The sequence below is a fragment of the Rhinolophus sinicus genome, chromosome 1 (assembly GCF_057876585.1).
Source record: "Rhinolophus sinicus isolate RSI-liver-muscle chromosome 1, RSI-T2T, whole genome shotgun sequence".
Classification (NCBI taxonomy): Eukaryota; Metazoa; Chordata; class Mammalia; order Chiroptera; family Rhinolophidae; genus Rhinolophus; species Rhinolophus sinicus.
The window spans coordinates 145,341,801-145,362,127 of NC_142501.1; the positions used below are offsets into that span (position 1 = coordinate 145,341,801).

The window sequence follows — 20,327 nt, forward strand, 5'->3', positions numbered from 1 at the left end:
CCCTCAGATAATAAAAAATATTTTAAGACTTAAACAATTTTGGTGTTTTATACATGAAAGATACAGACCCTATAAGGTTGAACTGAGGCCTAGAGATTACATGAATAGTCCAAGCTTACAAATTTACAAAAGTTACTGGAAGTAAAGCATAGAAGAAACTTCAAGATGTTGAAGTGGAAATTGCCCTGGATAAATTCAAGCCCTAACTACTGCCTAAGCGATGTCAGTGGTTCTGAGTGGTTCTGACTATAGTTGGGCTGCACTAAACAGTTGAGTTATTATGAGTACTCTGTAAAATAGCACATGTGAAATTACGATACGATAATATTCTTTTAATTGTCCAAGATTTTTCCTCATACTATGTTGCCTACCTTTTTAATGTGGCTTAGTGGTTTATATTTTCTTTTCTAACTAATATTGCATATATGTTCCAAGTCATTATATTGCTTTGCAGTTTAATTTTGGATTTGGCAGCTTCCATATTTCAGGGAAGTTAGAATCAGTAGAATCATTTAGAAAACAGTGGTAAGGGGATGGTATAGTTTGTTACTGCTTTGCCTGAGAAAAACATGGTTGCAAATGAGAGAGAAAAAGAAGACCATAGAAGGAGCTATCTTCTGGCCATATGCTCTTCCACATCCTCTTGGTGCAAATCATACTGCAATTATAAATCAGTTCCATGTAACCCTCAAAGACTGGTACCACTGCTACCCTCTTGACTAAGGTATTATGTAGGTAATTATGCTTTCATTTAGGGTTTAACATAAATGTTAAGAAGTATAGAAAATTCCTATAGCCAGTAGAATTGGAAGAAAAGTCAGAGGTGACATAGTTGAATGCCCCCCCATTTTCAGAAATGAGACTGTATCATTATTGATGATACATTGTGGGCTAGAACCGTACTTGTGTGATCCGTGGAAATATAAAATAACTGAGGCCTGGTCCCTAACCTGGATATATAGGCAAGTGTACCTTCTTAAAATACTGTAATAAAAAGTGGAACATAAACTAGATGTGTAGATGTATATGTCAGTCTTTGTTACTCTGCTGTCAAAGAGATTTGGCAGTATTTTATCTTTATACTTCTTTACACATTTAAATAATATGAAGTGTTACTTTGTTTTTAACTTTGTAGGCCAACATCCAATCAATCATGGCCTCTGAAAAGCAAGTGAACATCCTGATGAAGTTGCTGGATGAGGCTCTAAAGGAAGTGGATCAGATTGAATTGAAACTGAGCAGTTATGAGGAAATGCTCCAAAGTGTAAAAGAACAAATGGATCAGATCTCGGAAAGCAACCACCTAATTCATCTTAGTAACACTAATAATGTAAAACTCTTGTCTGAGATAGAGTTCCTTGTGGTAAGTGGGATAAGTTACCAACAATAAAAAAACAAAAAATATAATGATAATATATAAAACCCATTTGTAAATATTTTCTAATTTCTTTATGAGAGCAAGATTTAAAATAATTCCAAAGACCTAGTGATAGGGTTGTGTAGCCACTTACCTGTAAATTTCCCAAAATTCCATGTGAAAATGGTGTATTTACATATATTCCAGAACCACATGGACTTGGCCAAAGGTCATATAAAGGCCCTTCAGGAAGGAGATCTTGCTTCTTCCAGAGGCATTGAGGCCTGTACCAATGCCGCCGATGCCCTTCTGCAGTGCATGAATGTGGCTCTTCGACCAGGTATGTTCACTGGAGATGATCAAGTCTGACCAAGCGTCTGAGACTAAGCCTGTAACTTAGAATAACGCTTTTGACAAGCCATACCTGGGGCAAGTCATTATTAGCTATTCAAACAAATTTCACTTATTGCCAAACTTATTTCCATTGACACTAAGAACTTTTCCATTTCAGTTCTTTCTGATTGACCATCAGTGACTGAAGTTATTAACACCATGATTTTTCTTCACTATAGTTCATAGAACCTAGCACAAAGCAGATGCTTTGGTTAGACCAGGGAGCATAAGGTTTTGCTAGGCCAGTGGTTCTAAAAGTTGACTTTGCCTCAGAATCACCAGACAGGCTTATTAAAATACAGACTGTCAGGCCTGAGGCCCAGATTCAGGAGGTCCGGGTCGAGGCCTTAGAACCCACGTTTCTAACAGTCCTCAGATGACGCTGGGGGAGGACCACATTGGGAGCACCGCTGTGCTGTTCTGTTTTTCCCCTTGCCTTTCTTTTATAAAGCAAACAAATAAACCAGTAAAACTAGGTTCTTCAAAACAGAAATATGGATTCTGTCATAAATGTATGCATTAAACATCGGGGAAATCTTTTTACCCATTAAAGCAGTCAAGAAATACTCTGATTTTAGGCCATGACATGCTCCTGGCAGTCATACAACAGAAGCAGCGTTTCAGTGATTTGCGAGAGCATTTTGCCCGGAGACTGGCCAGTCACCTCAACAATGTTTTTGTTCAACAGGTAATTTTATTTTATTATTAATACTGGCATGTTCCTGTAGCTTGTTTATCAATTACCTTAAACTTATATTCCCACAGAAAATTTTAACGTATTTGATTGGGATCACAACATATTTCTTCACACATTTGTTTGATTTTAAGGTTTTTAAGTAAGTGCATATTTACTCATAGATGTATTTTGGGCCTCAGCTGCCCCCTGCGATAGACAGTCTGGCTCCTTTCAGCTAAAAATCTCTGATTCAAGAAATCACATAAATACGCTTACTTATTACATATACCATTTAGACATTTGTATTGATAAAAATAAGCCTAAACTTGTTACATGTTTACTGTTTGGCCTGTTTTATTTTTCAATACTTTGAGGTGAGAACCAGGAATTGATCCAGTGTTTTAAGTATTTCATTGACTCTGTGCACTTATATACATGAGAAAAAATGACTGTAGTGCAAATGAGGATATAGTGCAAATGGCTATATGCAATATAGTGTAAACCTTTTGTCTACATTTTTATGTGGAAAGTGATGTTATAATTAAGGTTGTGGCAGTAATATTAATACTAAGAGTACCTTAGATGGATTCGAATAGACAGCATTTTAATATCTGGTATAATAAATTAGGTGTCTTACGGTTTTCATCTCCTATTTTAGTAGGATTATTGGGCCAAAAAAAGGGTAATTTTGTTCATCAAAAAATGCTCTCTGAAACATTGGATTCTTACTTTGTTTTCACTTTGCAGTATTCTGAAACAATTGTATTTACTATATTTTATTTCTGATTAGTTTACTCAGGCCCTCCTTCAGCTCTATAACAGGTCCTACTTTCTTTCGGTGCCTGTGAGTACATCAAATTTGGTGCAAGCTTTTCTGATTCTTTTTGTTTTGTTTTGTTCTATAAAGTTTGCTAAACTTAACAGCAGCAGAATCTTTATAAATTATAACTTACTGATTTAAGCTACCTGTTAACCATACTTGTAGCAGTTTTTTAATGTCCCATAGCGAAAGTTTATTTTTTAGGCATTTAATCTCATTCTGCTTGCCTTTCTTCTCATCATTCTTTCATTCACTTCCTCCCTCCTTCATTTATTTAGAAGTTATTTGCCAGGTGATTGAGATGTATAGCAGGCATTTCCCTGGGATACGTGAGCAGCTGATCAGCCTTCAGTAGCTTACAACCTAGGGAAGGGAGATGATACTCAGGAAGGGTACATGTTACGGCAGTGGTGCTATGGGAGCATGAAAGACCACTCACTAAGCATGTAGGGGAAATGGGGGAAGATTTCTCTTAACATTTCACTTGACTTGAAAAGTGTCAAGAAAAAAGTAAACCTAGAAGTCACAAAGGAAATACTAATTCACATTTTTCTTACAGTATTATTTCAATAATATCTATTTCTACACAGTTCTTTAATTTTTAAAAACAACACCATTGTCAGTGATATTATTCACATTTGTAGATGGTATTGAAAATACCAGTCAATAAATAGTAGTCCTTTCTGCACCCTAATTGTTTGTTGTAACATGCAATTATTTATGATTTTGCTTCTTTGCCTTGTAAACTAATAGATTTGTTTAAAATTAATGCTTCCCAGTTCTAAAAGCTAATATGTATTGTTACATGTGAATGATGCATGTTAAAAATCAGAATGTTGCAATGCCCTAGGATGTGCCTAAAAGAAGGTACAAGAAGATGTCCCAAGTACAGAAAAGAGATTTTACTATGTGTTGAATTCAGTGCATCAGGTCACCTAGCAAGAGTTGGGAAACATGGGTATTTCTATTGCTTGTTGTGGGACTAAGTAGCTGGGAATATTTGATTACCATATTATGGTACATCTCTTTGTCAGTCACCAGGTTTTCATTGTGTACTTGCTGTCATCCACATGTAAGAATAAGAAAAGACTCCCACCCTCAAGATGATTGTAAGGAGGTTAATGTACTTAAAGCTCTACAGCAATGTATACATTAAATTGCTAATTGTATGACTATGTATGCATAGTATATATATGTATAAGTGCTAATGGGTTTAATTAAAAGTGTGTTTACTGAGGATCTGAGTAGTCAGATATGGCATCACAGATGACACAAGACTTGAATAGAGTCCATGCAATGCGGTTTATAGCAATTGTGTAGATATTATAGAGTCCATGCAATGCAGTTTATAGCAAACGTGTAGATATTATAACTACCATACAGAAGAATCCTGTTAAATAAATTGATCACAGCATAACAGTAATTTAAGACCATAATTCCCAGTCTTTTTTAAATTCACACATTAGTAATTAAAAGAAATAAAATTTGGAGACTGACCAAGTCACCAATTTTTTATTTTACAAAACAAAAACATTTAAAAAGAAATACTGCCGTCTACTTTCACTATCTTTTCATTTTGAAAATGACATTTTGGCACTAAAAGAAAAGGAAACACATAATCTCAGACTTTTAAAATTAATACATTTACCTCTATGAGAAACTCACTCCTATCATTTTATTTACTACTGATGTAGGCCAGTAAAACATCTTCACATTTTGGAATCACTGTTCCAGAGCCTGCTATCTGTGATATCTCTTTCATATTAATACTTCTACATAGCTATATTTTAGTGAAGCCTGAAATGCATTTTTATTTACTAGTCACTTCTTGTGTAATATACTATGAGAGTAATATTTTTAATAATTGGCCAGATTCTTTTGGTTCTTTTAGGTCTTCTAGACCCTTAGCTTCCATTAAAATTACAGACTCTTACCTATAATTTTTACATTTATTGGGGATTCATGTATCTAGTAAGATACTCAGGAGAATCAGGCCAGTTACACTAATTAGGATTCTGATAATGAAATCAGGTGTTCTAGGTAAAACTAATAAAATTGAGGAAATATGTGCATCAAAAATATGTCCTTTTAAAAATTCTTTTGGTTGTTTTTTGAAAGATGTGTCTTGAAAGGATGACTGTTCTCTGCCCTCCCTTTTCCCTTTTGGTTCTGCAGAGACCTCCTGATTCTGTACTTTTGCCTTTGGCAACATGGTGAGACTGATTATGCGCTGAACTAAAAGTACAACCAAAAACACTGAAGTTGCAAGGTTTTTTGCTAACATGCTTCAATTTGGAAAATTTTCTTTCACTATGTATTCATAGAAACATCATATATTAAAATAAAGCCTGTGTAATAGACCATTATTCAGTTCATGTCATAAAAATTGTTTCCTTAAGCACGTTTCACAATTTCCTAAACATAGGTTGATGATCTGTGGTTAAATGCTTAGAAAGAATTATGATTATTTAAGATGAGTTTTCGTGATGTTTGTTGGAACTTTGCTCAGATTTTATTTTTTCTTTAAAAAAATAAAATTAAACATGCTATAACATAGAAAGAGTTCCTAAATGTTGAAAATTTATTCAGCATTTCACATGAAAGCATTATTTCTGTTGGACAGTATAGCAAAGTATTTAAGAGTGTGGACACTGACGCCAAACTTCCTGGATTTGAAATCCTGACTCTGCTACCTCCTAGCTGGGTGACCTTGAACAAGTTAATTACCTCTTTATGCCACCTTAGTTGCCTTTTCTAAATAATGGGGGTAATAAAAATATCTACCTCATAGGGTAGTTATGAGGATTAATACAATAAATGTTCAGCACCTACAACAGTGCTTGGTTATAGTAAGGTATTCATTAGCTAATTTTGTTATACATTATAATATGTACACTAATAAAAATCTATGATTCACTAAGTTTTGGGGAAATGTATTTGTCTTAGATTAATTTGGACAAAATCTATTATTTTTAAATTATGTTAATAAAATTTTGCTGTTTTTTTAAATGAGGAAAAAAGAATTCTGCAAGGTTATTGTGAAGATTATAATTTATATATATATAATACCTAGCATGGTAGTGGGCAGCAAATTTTAGTTGCTATTTTATTATTATTTATACTAAGAAACTATAAACAGTGTCTTAATTTTAAAAATATGTAAAGAATACAATTCTTTACACATTAGGATTCTAGATGTGATAATTATATTATTGATTAATTAAACAATTTAAGTATTTAATTTTTCTATATTCTGTAGTATTGTGGAACCACTTTTTCTAAAATTAAATCTTTTTGTTAACGTTAATAACATTTAATGTGTCTTAATAGTAATGGTTTGAAGGTAAGGATGTTCTTCATATTAGAAGTGAATTTTTCAGGTGATGGTGATCTTAAAAGACTTTGCAGAAGAAAGATTTGAATAGTAATTTATGTGAAAGAGCTTTAGAAACTTTAAAATCATCTATAAATGTTAATAATTAATCTTTCCATTTTCAGAAGAGGTTTTTAATTGAAGATCTTTCCTGACATTAAATTAAATAACATAACATCTAATGGCCTCAATAAATAGTTGTAGAAGAACATAAACAATTATTTTGAGTCTTGAATCATTGAGAAAAATTACTGAGGAAGATTATTTTGGGTAATGAAAAGATATCTAATATTGTTATTAATAAAGGCAGAATATTTAGAAACATTTAGAAGCTATAACAAGTCTGTCAAATATTCTTCCTCTTTACTCAGTGTAACTAATTAAGATACACAATATGGAGACATTGGTAGAACTAAAACTGTTAGGTTGGTGCAAAAGTAGTTGCGGTTTAAACGGTTAAAAATAATTGCAAAAACCGCAATTACTTTTGCACCACCCTAATATGATATCTATCAATGCTTAGTATCTAATACCTGTGATTTAATGGAATCCCAGTGATCCTTCTGATGTCATGAAAAAACATTTCTGTAACGTAATATTTGTATTGACCTTTGCCAACTATAATTAGAGATATAGGCCAGTGGTAATACTGGTGTGTTGTATTTGATATTTTTAATTTTGTTCATATTCACTGTTAGTCTTTACTTCATGGAAAAGATGGAGGTGCCCAAGATTTCACATATACAGAATAGCTCCATTTTTCAACTCTAGGTCTTAGTGTTGGATGATTTTGTAGGAAATGGTGATGATTTTATATTCAATCAGCCATCCAGAAAAGAATGTCCACACAGGTCTTGTTCCCTTATCCCTAAGTTTGGGATCACCTGTACTTTTAGAATTTTTCAGATTTTTGAAAAGTAATAGAGTACATATACTATTATGTATTATGTAACCACTCAAGGAGGGTCTGGAGCATGCCCTGTAATCAAGCACATAATTGTTTCTACAGAAAAAAAAAAAAAACGTGAATAGTCACTTAACACTATAAATAGCCTCATGTTAATTCAGGTCAGCTTTTGCCATCAAAATAGTTTTAGCATTAAGCTTAAACTGAGTTGTTTTGGATTTTAGAATTACAGAAAGGAATAGTGGACCATATATACATCATATAGCTTGTATATAACATATGTTATAGTTGTAAATTTCTGTTGCCTCTGCCTTCTGGTTCTTGTTAGTGTGAATCAGTCAGACTTGTTTTCTGATACTTTTCTGCTTTCTTTGGTCCAATTTCCCAAATTAACCTAAGTAGACATCATTAAGATTAATCTTAAAAAGTGTATTGGTTCTACACACTTCTATACATAATTTCTATATAACGGGTTCTTACTTTCTTTTTATTTCCATTTTAAATTGGGGATATAGTATTACAAGAAGAAAAGTCTCGAACCGACTGATTTGTAAACTTTGGTGAAGAAAGAACTCAGATAATGATGGTTTTAATACTTGGTGTGTCTTATACTTCCACCTTTCTTACTCTAAAGGTACTTTTCAATTACTAGAGAACTCTTTATTTCCCTAGGCCAGGAATTTTTCTTTCTGGATGCGCTCTATTTAAAATAAATTGGTTTTTAAAACCCATAACCACTACATTCTTATTTTGTATATGTAATAAAGCATATAAATTAGAAGAAAGAAATATCTTAAAACAATTTAAATTCAAGGTGTTTATAAGCTCATTATATCAGCTAGTTTAATACACATTAATTAACTTTAGGTAAGTTTGCTGGGAAATGAGTTAACAACCCCAAAATTCCAATGGTCTGTCATTTTAATACAATTTTCACAAAATGCTGACAAATAACTTCTGACTATCTAAATCAGATTGAATCAGAATGACTTCAAATAAATCCGTCCTTTTTTGCCCTTTCTTTATTCTTAGGGACTTATGTTTTCAAGGGGAATCTACTCCTGTTATCTTCCAGCTCCCCATCTCTTAGACACTGGCTTTGAGTTCCATGATAAATGTAGCAGAGAAGTAGCAGAGAAGGAGAGCTAGATTGTTTCAGAAGAGGTCTAGGAATATTTTTATTGTTTTATTTTTTTAGATACCAGTGACTAGTAGGCAGTTAGAATTTTTTGAGTCTGGTTAAAATGATTTTGTTTGACGTTTTCAAAAGAAAACAGAAGTGAGATTCACATGACTAAGATTCCAATTCTTCCCACCTGTGTGACCTAAGCAAATCACTTTACTCTGAGTTTCAGTTTGTTCTTCTAGAAAGTATGGTTACTGGACTACTCTACCAGGTGTATATTTTCTAAAACAAAAGTCAGGATATATCCTCTGTTTAAGACTGTTTGATAACTTATTAAAAGTCTTACGAAGGTTTAAAAATAAAATCATATAGTTATTTAACAAATTAATAGAAAAATTAAAATTATATTATCATCAGGGAAAGCCCAGGGTATAGTCATCAATAGTCCTTCCTAATTCTAAAATGCTATATCCTATATGTTTTTATCTGTTGTTTTAAATATTGTAGACTCTAATGGAAATACCATAGCTGTCGACAATTTGTTTTGAGTAATTTCCCTATTTGGTGTGTTTCTTAATACAGTTTGTATCGTTTATTTGCTTAGTAAATTGTAAAATGATATGGTATGGGAGAGATAAGTTTGATTAAAACATTCATTCTCAACTCCTTTAGAAGATGAAATGAGTAGTTGATTTATCAGAGTGCCATTCTTAAGTGTTTATGATTATGGTGGTGGTGTTCAGGATGGTTGGTATACACAGGATGATAAAAGAAGACAAGTAAGTACTTGGTTTTTAATTTTCTATGTTCTGTTGGTTACACTTGGCCACATTTGGTCATTGTTTAGAATTTTCAGTTACAACAATGTTTATTTTACTGTCAGTGATATTTATTTACTTATTTACTTACTCTAGGGTCATGATCAGAGTTCCACTCTTGCTCAACACTCTGTTGAACTGACTTTACCTAATCATCATCCATTTCATAGAGACTTGCTCCGATATGCCAAGCTGATGGAGTGGTTAAAGAATACAGATTATGGAAAATATGAGGGACTAACAAAGGTATGGATTTGACGTCAATTTGACATCACTGAGTATAGAGCATAATCTTTTAGAATCAAGAGGCCATGTATACAGTTCCCCAAGTCACATTTGAAATACTATAGTGCATTCTTAGCAAAGCAGAAAATAATTGAATTTCTGAGTGCTCATTGACCAGGGAGAACATTTATTTTATTTACTCAGGTAAAGAAGAGCTACATTTTGAATTTCAGTATAATATAGTCAGTGTTAGACCATACTGTATGTAGCCTGAAGCATCATTCATTTTAGTTAAATGCTATAATTATTTCCTGAGTTTCTTTATGTGCATAGAAGCAGTGGAGTGAGTATGAAGCTGTGTGAGTGTGGCATTTGCCCTCTAAGAATTTGTAATCTGTTCTGTTAAGTGCAGAGTGCCTCTTTATTAAGCAAGCATTTCACTGTTTCAGGCACGTATGGTCTAACAAACAGTCCTCTAATCTAAAGAGCTTCACATCTGACTGGGAAAAACAATTATACTTAAAACAATCCACAAAAAGTTAAGTGCAAAACAGAAAATGAGTTTAAATCTATGGCAGTTTAGAGAAGGGAAATCATGTCCTGAAGTGGTGGGGGAAAGCTTTAGAAAAAGTATGGGACTAGAATTGAGTTTTAAGTAATGAGTGGGATTAGAAAGCCTGAAATCAGAGGAGGGGCAGGATGTACAGACGAAGGTGAGAAAAGACACCCTTTTCCCGGGACAATGAAGAGGCAAGCCTGACGAGCAGAGATTTCATATTCTGAAGCAGAAGGAAATTATGTTGAAAAAGATGAGCCATGACACCATGACAAAAGACTACATGGGGAAATTAATTAAGAACCTAATGTAATACAAATGAAATGAAATCTTGAACCAGGAAGGTGGTGGTAGGAATAGAGAATATAAACCAAAAGAGACTCCAAGGCAGAAGGGACCGGATGACGCTAGATTGCTAGGCTTAGAGATTATAATAGAAGAGCAATGATACCTATCACTGACTGAATGTCAGCAGTTGGGGAAAATAAGAGTCGTTTATTCACATACTCATTCAGCAAATGAATTGAGCACCTGTTACATACTAAACTAACGTTGTAAGTGCTAGGGATGCAGCATTAAAGGAAATAGGCAAACACTTGCCTTCTGAGGGTGCATATTTTGGTGGAGAAAGACTGACAAAAAAGTCACTTATACAGTATGTTAAAAAGTGCTGCTGAGTACCCTGGAGAAAATAAAGCAGGGAATGCCCGGACTGGGGTAAGGTTACAGTTTCAAATAGGATGGTCGGAGGAGGCATCATGAGAAAGTGACATTTGAGTACAGATATTAATAATATGCAGGGGTGAGCAGTGGGAGTTACTGGGGGGAAGCTTTCCAGGCCCAATGCTCGTGCCCAAAGTCAAGCCCATGCGCTGGCGGAGCAGTGAGGAGGCCAGTGTGTCGAGCACAGTGAGCAAGGGACAGGACCTTAGAAGGGCAGGTGGGAAAGGTAGGATGGGGTGAAGCAGGGTAGATCTGGAAGGTACTGTGCACACTTGTAAGAAATTGGCTTTTACTGTCAAGGAGATGGAAAGGCGTGTTGGTAGGCTTTGAGCAGTGGAATGACATGATCTGACTTAAATTTAATAAATGGTCATTGTAGCAGGAAGGCATGGGTACCGTACTTTTCTGACATTTATGCTGTGACCTTTAGCATTGGAACTGACCTTGTCACTTAGGAAGCTAAAGAATTGCTAGCTAACGCAAATACATAAATAGCTATATTTCTATATTGCATATAAGAGCAGTTCACTTAAAATTCTAAAGTACCATGAAAAACATATAGAATCTTTTATCTATAAGTTTTGGTGCATTTGGAGTTTAAAATAAAAAAGTCCAAGTAATGTTTAAGCTATTTGAATAACTACTAATTTATTACATGAACAACATGACCTTAACAGATGTTCTTGAATTGGAAAGAATGATGTGTTTCATCTCTGTGGAGCGAGAATATGGGAATTGTTAATCTAAAGGCTATTCCCCTCCACCCATGTGCTTGTGACCTAAAATTTCCCAACAAAAAATTTAGATAGCAAAATAATCTTATTTTTAGATAGCTTTGTTAGTAAAAGTTTTTACTAAGTTAGGAAAAGTTTTCCTAGTTTTTGCCTACTTTTATTCAGAACACGGTACTCTCTTTTCACAGTATTTTATAAGTGAAAATTATTCTTTCTCAGAGAATTAATGTTTTTACACGATCCCATTTTACTTTTATACTTACTGAAATAATTATTGCAACTACTATCCTTTGGTTCATGCTTCATGAGAAAGCAAAGGGTTAGGTAGAAATTTATGAGAAGTGTGATGACAATAAAAAGGTAGATTGTACATTCTTACCAATCTATTAGTATCAGCATGTTTAGCAGTAGGACATTTTTATATATCAGTGTTCGCGTATCTTCTCCTCAAAGTACCTTTGCCCATTTAAAGTAAAATCTGGCTCCTTCTACTTCTAAACTGAGATCATAAGAAAGGGGACATAAACCTTGGTAAAATAATATTTAAATATCATTTTATTATTGTTTAATTAATTTATAATTAATTATTAATGATTTAAATAAAAAATATTTAAATTATAACAAAAATGCTTTTCAAAAAGGATGTAAGTATCCTGAGGGGTTTATACACGTCTTATCTGACTAGCCATTTTAGGTAAAATTATTTTTGTTCTTCAGGATTAGTCTTTTAAGTGTTATGCAACTCTACTGTTGTGTTATATTTTGTTTTATTTTCATTCAACAGAATTGTGATTTGGCCCTATCTTAAGGAAAAATATTTACATTACTGGAATTCTTTGTTTGAAGTTAGGAGGATTAGTATTTTGAATAATTAAACATTATTATAGCTCCTTAAGAGTTTTGTGCCAACAAGTGCTTTGTCCCCTAGTGAATATTCAAATAAGTAATCAATAAGCTTTTTGCCTAATTGTGTTCTCAGTGAGTATTATTGCCTTATCTTTATATATAATGCAGTATTTATGAATGTAATTTAAAGTGAAGAAACAAGACTATAGCCAACCTAGTGATGATTTGTAGAATCTTTCTCTGATCACAGTGTATTTTGGATTGACAATATTAATGAGCTTTTTAAAATGAAGTTGACTTATTTCCCAAGAATGTTACTTGATCCCGTGGTTTGAACTTTTGACAGACTATGTATTTTACCTCATAATCTCATTTGGTTGCTGAAGTGTTGCCAAAAATGGGAGGTATATTAAGAAGGAAGAAAGGAATAAAAGAAGAAAAGAAAGAAGGAAACACAAAAACCAGTATTTGTTTAGTAAAACAAAAAACAGTAAATAATAATACTAATTAAATCCAGATACTGTTTGTACTTGGTCGGGTGTACACAGCCCACACTTGTTGGTGAACAGGAAAAGCCTGTTTCAGATTCTTTAAGAATAAGAATCACTAGGCCCTGCTGCAGCTTACTTTGACTGATTCTAAGCAAAGCCCTGTTATTTGTTATATGTAAATAGAGCCTATGGAAAACATGGATGCCTTGGTCATGTAAGAAGCTCAACTGCCCAGATTCCCTCCTCCCCAGGATTACGACCCCTATCTGTGGCTCTGGGTCATCCATGTAGGGCAATTAATAACAGAAGTGGTCCATCTAGGCTCGGGTAGGAAATGAGCTTTCCTCCTATACCCTCCTGAGTTTGAGAGTCAGTCTTAAAGATTGACATCTTCCCTTGACCAAAGGTTTACATTTGTGGAATTTGCTGTTTTGGTTAAAGAAGAAGTAAAACATGGAGGTCTCCATAAAACTCACGGTCAGCACAAAATAAAGTTGAAAAGACTGCCTCAGATAATATTTAAACATGCGATAGTTAAATTTTATGTTAGGTGCTATATGCAAGGTGCTAAGAGGGATACGACTCACAGTGAGAGATCTCTTTCAGAATTTGGTTAAAGGAATGAACTGATAATCACACCTGTCTATGGCCTTTCCCACCAGTAAGTTCTATTGAGTACCTGGGAAAAAGGTAGTCAGTCATTTGAATCCCATTGAAAAAGATGATTTTCAATAGTCTGCTCAAGTCACTATTTTCTAGGTATTAAAATAGCTGTTTTGAAACTGTTTAAATTGCTTGGGTGGCAATGTGCACTTAAACAATGTGGATATTGGAATGTAGTCTCTTATATTGAGTGATTTGAGTAGAAACCACTGATGAAGATTTTACAAATTATGCAAAGCTAGTTTTCTACTTATCAGTCATTTACTGATTTGCAGTGATCAATATTCTATGAGAATTTGAAAAGTGAGACATTTAAAAAGTGAGACAGCCCAATGAAGTAGGAATTAATTTTAGGGTATATTTTAATTTATATCTGCTTTCATAGTTATGCAAAGATTGTGGGAAAGAATTGCCCATTTGAGTAACTTTTCTTATAGATACAGTGTGGGGAATGTATATGGCCTACAAATTGAAGAAAAGGAGAATCTACATTATGTTTCTTCCAATTACTGTTTTATAAAGATATATCTACAAAATACCTAAGAAAATCTGTGACGAACTATAAGTCAATATACAGATATTTACATAATGTCCCTTTTGATGTTTAAAACAAGGTAAACTTGTTCTAAAACTGGATGTATTAATCTGAAATAATAAAGGAACTTAATTCCATGATAAATTTAAAAGAAGAGCTAGGTACAGTTTTTCTGTTGTGGATTTATTTATATTTAGTAAAACTGCATATGGCATTTAATTTAGTACTTGGAAAAATACTATGTGGTCTCCCACTGTTGAAGAATCCTTCCTGAGAGTATGAAATATATTTATGTGATGATAAGCAGATATGAAGGAATGAGTGTGTGTGCTAAATAGATGTTTTCATTTGAGCTAAAATAAATTTGTTTATAAAAAGTAACTTAATTATGAAAACTGTAAGATGCGCTAATTAAATTCTTATTGGAAATAACCTATTTTGAGGTAATACCCCAAGCTGACCCGGTACAGTGAGACTGAATGTACTCTTTCATTGCCATTGACACCGTCTGTTGATATAGTCATTTTTAAAGCACTATGGCCATATGGAGGAAGTTACAAAGGTTCCCATACTCTTTGGCATGTAATTCCATCCTTAGGAAATTATTCCAAGGAAACAATTCATTAGAGATGAAAAGCTTATTGTAACATTGTCTATCATAGCAAAACACTGAAACCACTTAAGTGACCTATGTTAGGCAAGTGGTTTACTAAACTGTGGTACATCAAGATCAAAGTGTAATACTTTGCAGTCATTAAGGTGTGAAGCTGGAGAAACGCCAATTTTCTGCCTCAAATATCTATACAGTATAATTACAACTATATTTAAAATATGTGAAAGTTAATATAGAAAAATGAAAATATAAGTATGATTATGTTCCATTTCATATTTTTGTAAATTTCATAATTATGTAAATTATGATGCCTGTTCAATTTTTTTTAAAGACAGAAAATAGCCTAGTTTTTGTATCCGATGAAATAGTCAAAATTTTAGACCATAAAATTTAAAACAAGCATGAAGGACATGGGGGGTATTGAAAAATGGAAATTATTATATTTGTTTTATTAATAAGTACGTGTTACTTTTATTTAAGAATTACATGGATTATTTATCACGACTGTATGAGAGAGAAATTAAAGATTTCTTTGAAGTTGCGAAGATCAAGATGACTGGCACAACTAAAGAAAGCAAAAAGTTTGGTAAGCTTAGACACCTCAGTTCATTGTTTTCTAGTCTATTAAAAATGGTTTTAGTTATGACAGCTAAGCAAGGAGGAAGAAGATACACTAGAATTAATGAAAGAGTAAGTCTGATGCATTGATTTGATTTATAGGTATTTCATAGAAGAAATGTAAATTTTTTTTTACTAATTAAAATTCTGCAATATGTGAATCTGACAGCAATTGTATATTTATGCTATAATTAAAATATATATATTCATAAGAAAATTAGTTGGCCAGAAAATGAAGTGCAGTTTAGTAGAGAAAGTATTAGACTAAGAGAGACATGTTGAGAGTTCAGTTTCTGACTTCCTACAAGACCTTTTTTAACAGTTGTGGGCAAATCACTGATCTCTTTCTTAAGTCATTGCTCTTCACAGGGAAATGAAAGTGATTCCTGGCTTCTTACTTCTCACTGGCTATTTTGAATTGAAAATAAAGTTTTTTTCTCCCCTGCCATGGAGATATAAATATGATACCCACATTTCTCCTGTGATTATACCTTATTTTTCCAAAGAGATATTTTTGAAGTGTGTTATTTTTTTGTTGCTTCTAAATGTGTTAAATGGACAAAACAAACAAACAAAACCCACCATGATTTGAAAGGATAACCAGTGAAAGTATCAAGTGAGGAAGGTGATTTGCCAAGGCCACATTCTGCTGTTGCATGTGCCCATCTCTGTAGTTCCCTTTGGATGGAGTTCTGTGCCAATCAAGTCAAACCTGGCCTTAAGTGGCTACAATGTGTACTCCTCACTGTGTCTGCATAGCTCCCCCTTTAGAATCATGAGCTTAGCATTTGCTTGTTGAAAGGAGCCTATGCCCTAAGCTACTTCAGTAATCAGGAAACACGATTGAAATTGATAGCTCATCTTTCCATTCTTTTCTTTAGGACAAAGAAGACTGTCTTTAGTGGGTAATTATTTTGTAATTCACTGGTTGGTTGGTTGGTTTTTGTTTTTTTTTAATACAACACTAATATATTGATATACTAGTCCAGACTTTTGAGATGGTTTGAATCTGTGTACAAATTTGTTACACTTAGGTAAAAATACTGATGAGAATCTTGGGACAATGGGCTTTTGGAAACAGAAATGCTAACTCATCCTAAAGGTTAATTGTTCTCAAACAGCAGTGTGTTTATATCCTTGTTAATGTTTCACTGTGGATATGTGATGTTTTTGGTTTTGGTTTTTGGTTTTTGGTGTTTTTTTTAGTAAACAGCATATTATTAAAGCTGTTACATGTTTAATGTTTTCATTTAGTATATTTGTCACCACTTGTTAGTGAACCATTTTATTTTGAGAGAACTCTTCTACAGTGTATGAAAACTGGAGGTAAAAGGGAAATCTTTCTAAAATTAGGTCTCCTCGGGAGGTCATTAATCCCAGTATCATAATAGTTTATCAAGCCTAAGATTCACACTGAGATAAACGACATAATAAAAACATAATTTAAATCAAGTGTAATAGCATCTTAATGCAATTGCATTAACCTGAAACCTAATTTTTTAATTTTCTTAGTCCTTGAAAAGTTCTTAAATTATCTTGTTGAAAATATTTTTAAATTAACACAAATACAAGTGTAGAAGGCATTTTTATAGTTTTAAAACTTAAAATTATATTTCTTCTCTATTAAATAATAAGAACTAAGAGAGTACTTTGTGGTAGTTGATGGTACCAGAAAATTATATAATTTCAGTTATTTTGATAAAATCAGCTATAAGATAAGAAAAATTCAATAATATATGGAATTCAGAGGATAAAACGGTTTGGTTCATCTTTGAGGATCTAACTTAGTTAGCATTTAAAAATAAATTTAAAATTAAACACAAATGACAAGTTCTAAATGAGGTAGAATATAAATTTTTTTAAAAGATACCTTTTCAATGATTCAAATTATGTTAAAATCAATTTTAATAATAATTATAATTAAAATAGAAGCCTGAAATTTTAGAAGGATAACTTTTTAATGAATCAAAATTAGTAATTATAAATAATATTTAAATGTGTTGTGTTTTTTATTTGCTCTGAAAATGCTGGATCATAGATGCTATAAGAATAGAAAGTCAGATTGGATATATTTTATAAAAGTAAATTGTATAGTCAGCATAGTCATAGAGATTAAGGAGAATACTCTCTCTTTGAACCACTCTGGACTCAAGTTTTTAACATCTACTTAGTTCAAATAATTCAAAATAATGTTAAAATGCCAGTAAAGTATCTTTTCTCTGTGATAAGATCTTTTTTGATTAATAGGTTTACTTTGACATCCTCAGAGGCGTGGAATTTTCTCCCCAAGATTGTTATTTTGGTGGGTTTTTCCCCTGTTGTATTCTGCAACTGTATATAATAAAATGGCAGGCAAAGGAAATTTAATAATTATTTTTTAAATCACCAGTTTTTTCTTTCTACAAGTAAGATAATACACACATGTATTTTAGTCCATTAACATATGCATTTACATAATTACTGCCTCTCATTTAACATTCCAAAATCTTAAAAATGGTATGTCAAAATCATTTTTCATTCTATGTTTCTCTACTAAGCATTGAAATTTTGATTCCAAAGGGAGTCTTGAATAGAAGACCGAATTCACAGCTGGCTGGAAATTCATCCAGTATATTTATTAATTATCTATTAGATAATAAGCACCACTAGGTTCTGAGAATGCAGCAATGAGCAAAGACCCTACCCTCATGAAGTTTATAGTCTAGTAAGGATTATTTAAAGATATTTAAAAGTTTACCTGGATATTGTTGCATGTTGCTGATAAATAATGTAGACTTTTTATTATGAGTCCCAAATTGTAGTTAATTGGCACTAGTAGTAATTCTGTATTCTTTATTGGCTACCAAAAAAAAAAGTATATGAAGAATTAGGCCTTGCTCTGGGACTGGTGACTTAGTTTAGTGACATCTTAAGGCCACCAGAAAGGACTGTTCAGATTGACCAGCTAGGACGTAGTTCCAGCATGATCCTTGCCCACCTCTCTAATGTCCAGCCTTATTTTTCACAATCCCTTGAGTTTCAGGTAGCCAAGGCTAGAAAGATACACGTATCTCTCATATGACAAATTAGTAGCTTATACTTGGGCTTTTGCCTTGAAGTTTGGCATTGACAGTTGAAACATTGTTACCTGTTTTTAAAATATTTCTAGATTATGTTCTTCAGTTTTCTCTTTCATTCTATAATATCTTTCTTTGCTTTTCACATCAAATTCTAATTTGAGTTTAGAATGTTTCTCAAGGTGATATCTGTAATTGATCTTATAAGTACTATACAGAGAGAAGTTTTAGAATAAAAGAAATGTCAAATGATCCTTAAAAAGCCCAGATTCCCTCCCCGTTCCTCGTATTTGTATGGTACAAGCAATAAAGACACTCATGTCAGAGTGGGCCCACCAAAAAAAAAAAAAAGAAAGAAAAGAAAAGCTCTAATTCCTCCATTAAACCTGTTCCCTCGGCTTTACCCTTCCATCCACTTATCTCCTGATAAATAGTATTTTGATATATACCTTTTATTCCAGGTGTTCACAAAGCCAGTTACTAAGTAGTACAGCTTGATATTTTGAAATGGTTTTAAAACCCCACTCATACAATTTTTTATCAGATGTAGTATAAAATTATTTAGTGCAGTAGAGATTGCTACCAGGAGCTTTCAGGGAATGTGGAATTGTTGATGCATTTATTGTCTAAATCTATAACTGCATTCAGTAAGTTTCCACTATATTATTTACTTGAACCATATTTTCTTCAGAAACTAAAACTTGTAAATATAGTCTTTTGAATTTAAATATATCAGCTTCATAAACTTAAAACAATAATTTAAAGGTTGGGGTGATTTTACACATAGAGATATTTTTAATCGGAATATTTGAGTAAAAATAATACATTAAAAGACTAGTGAAGTTTTTTCTCATAAGTTTTCAAACAGTAGCTGACCAACTAAACATATGTTGCACCTCTTGTTACTTGATGCTCATGGTTCTTTGCATGTGTCTTTTAAACTAGAGCTTTAACTTCCTCTTGTGCATGGTTTGTGCAAATTGCAGTTTATTAACTTGTCTTTGTCTTTGATGCTTGCAACCTAATCCATCACAGCTACACTTCCTCGAAAAGAAAGTGCTGTCAAACAGGAAACAGAGAGTGAGTATACTTAGTGTATTAGTAGGTAATCTCAATGCATGTTTGTTTAATGTCTAGAAATTAGTTATTTGTCTTTAAAAAGTTATACCAAAAATATTGATTATTCAGAGTTGTCAGGTATTGGTGAAATAAAACCAACATGATGGTAGTGGTGTGGATACAGCAAAGAAATATGTAACGTAGTTAAAAATATATGGTGGATAATCAGAAATTTATGAAAAGGCTTAACCATTATACTTCTGTTTTCAGGCTATGGTTAGAAACTATAAAAATACTTTTACAGATTGGTCAGATTTTACATAACAAAACCAAAGTTTGTCTCTAATGTTCTATTATACCTTCATTTGTCCATTTTGGCCTTCAGCAAATAATACAGGTTAACTGAGAGTCAAGAAGAATAAAAAAATTTTATTTATATTTAATTCTGAATAAAAATATCACATTATCTTATAAAAATGGAATCCTTTCATTCTTTAATATATGTAGGATATTGTCCAGCCATATTGTTCTAATTTTCTTTATGGCTATGATGGATATGTATATTCATACATAAACACAGATGTCCTATATTAATATAGTTAATGGTATATTACATTTTGGTTGTATTTTAAATATAACAAGTTTTCAGGTATTTTTTCTTTTCATTTTGTTTAGTTTTTAAAGAACTGTAGTTAATCAGTTCCCTTTAATCAGTATAATCAGTAGAAAAGAAGAATC

The 20,327-nt window shown here is 32.7% G+C and overlaps 1 protein-coding gene across 14 annotated transcripts in view; it reads left to right on the forward strand.

The window, feature by feature from the left end:
• Positions 1–20,327, forward strand: part of EXOC1 (exocyst complex component 1) — a 50,227-nt gene that overhangs the window by 16,005 nt on the left and 13,895 nt on the right. For 4 of the 14 annotated variants that reach the window (XM_074324520.2, XM_019740154.3, XM_019740150.3 and 1 more), the window contains 7 exons: positions 1,136–1,363; positions 1,565–1,697; positions 2,329–2,438; positions 3,217–3,270; positions 9,567–9,716; positions 15,337–15,442; positions 19,566–19,610. In XM_074324520.2, coding sequence (XP_074180621.1) covers positions 1,136–1,363; positions 1,565–1,697; positions 2,329–2,438; positions 3,217–3,270; positions 9,567–9,716; positions 15,337–15,442; positions 19,566–19,610 — 826 coding nt within the window. Of the gene's footprint in view, positions 1–1,135; positions 1,364–1,564; positions 1,698–2,328; positions 2,439–3,216; positions 3,271–9,566; positions 9,717–15,336; positions 15,443–16,355; positions 16,380–19,565; positions 19,611–20,327 lie in introns of all 14 variants that reach the window. The other 10 variants (XM_019740160.3, XM_019740159.3, XM_074324525.2 and 7 more) reach the window with 5 other exon arrangements.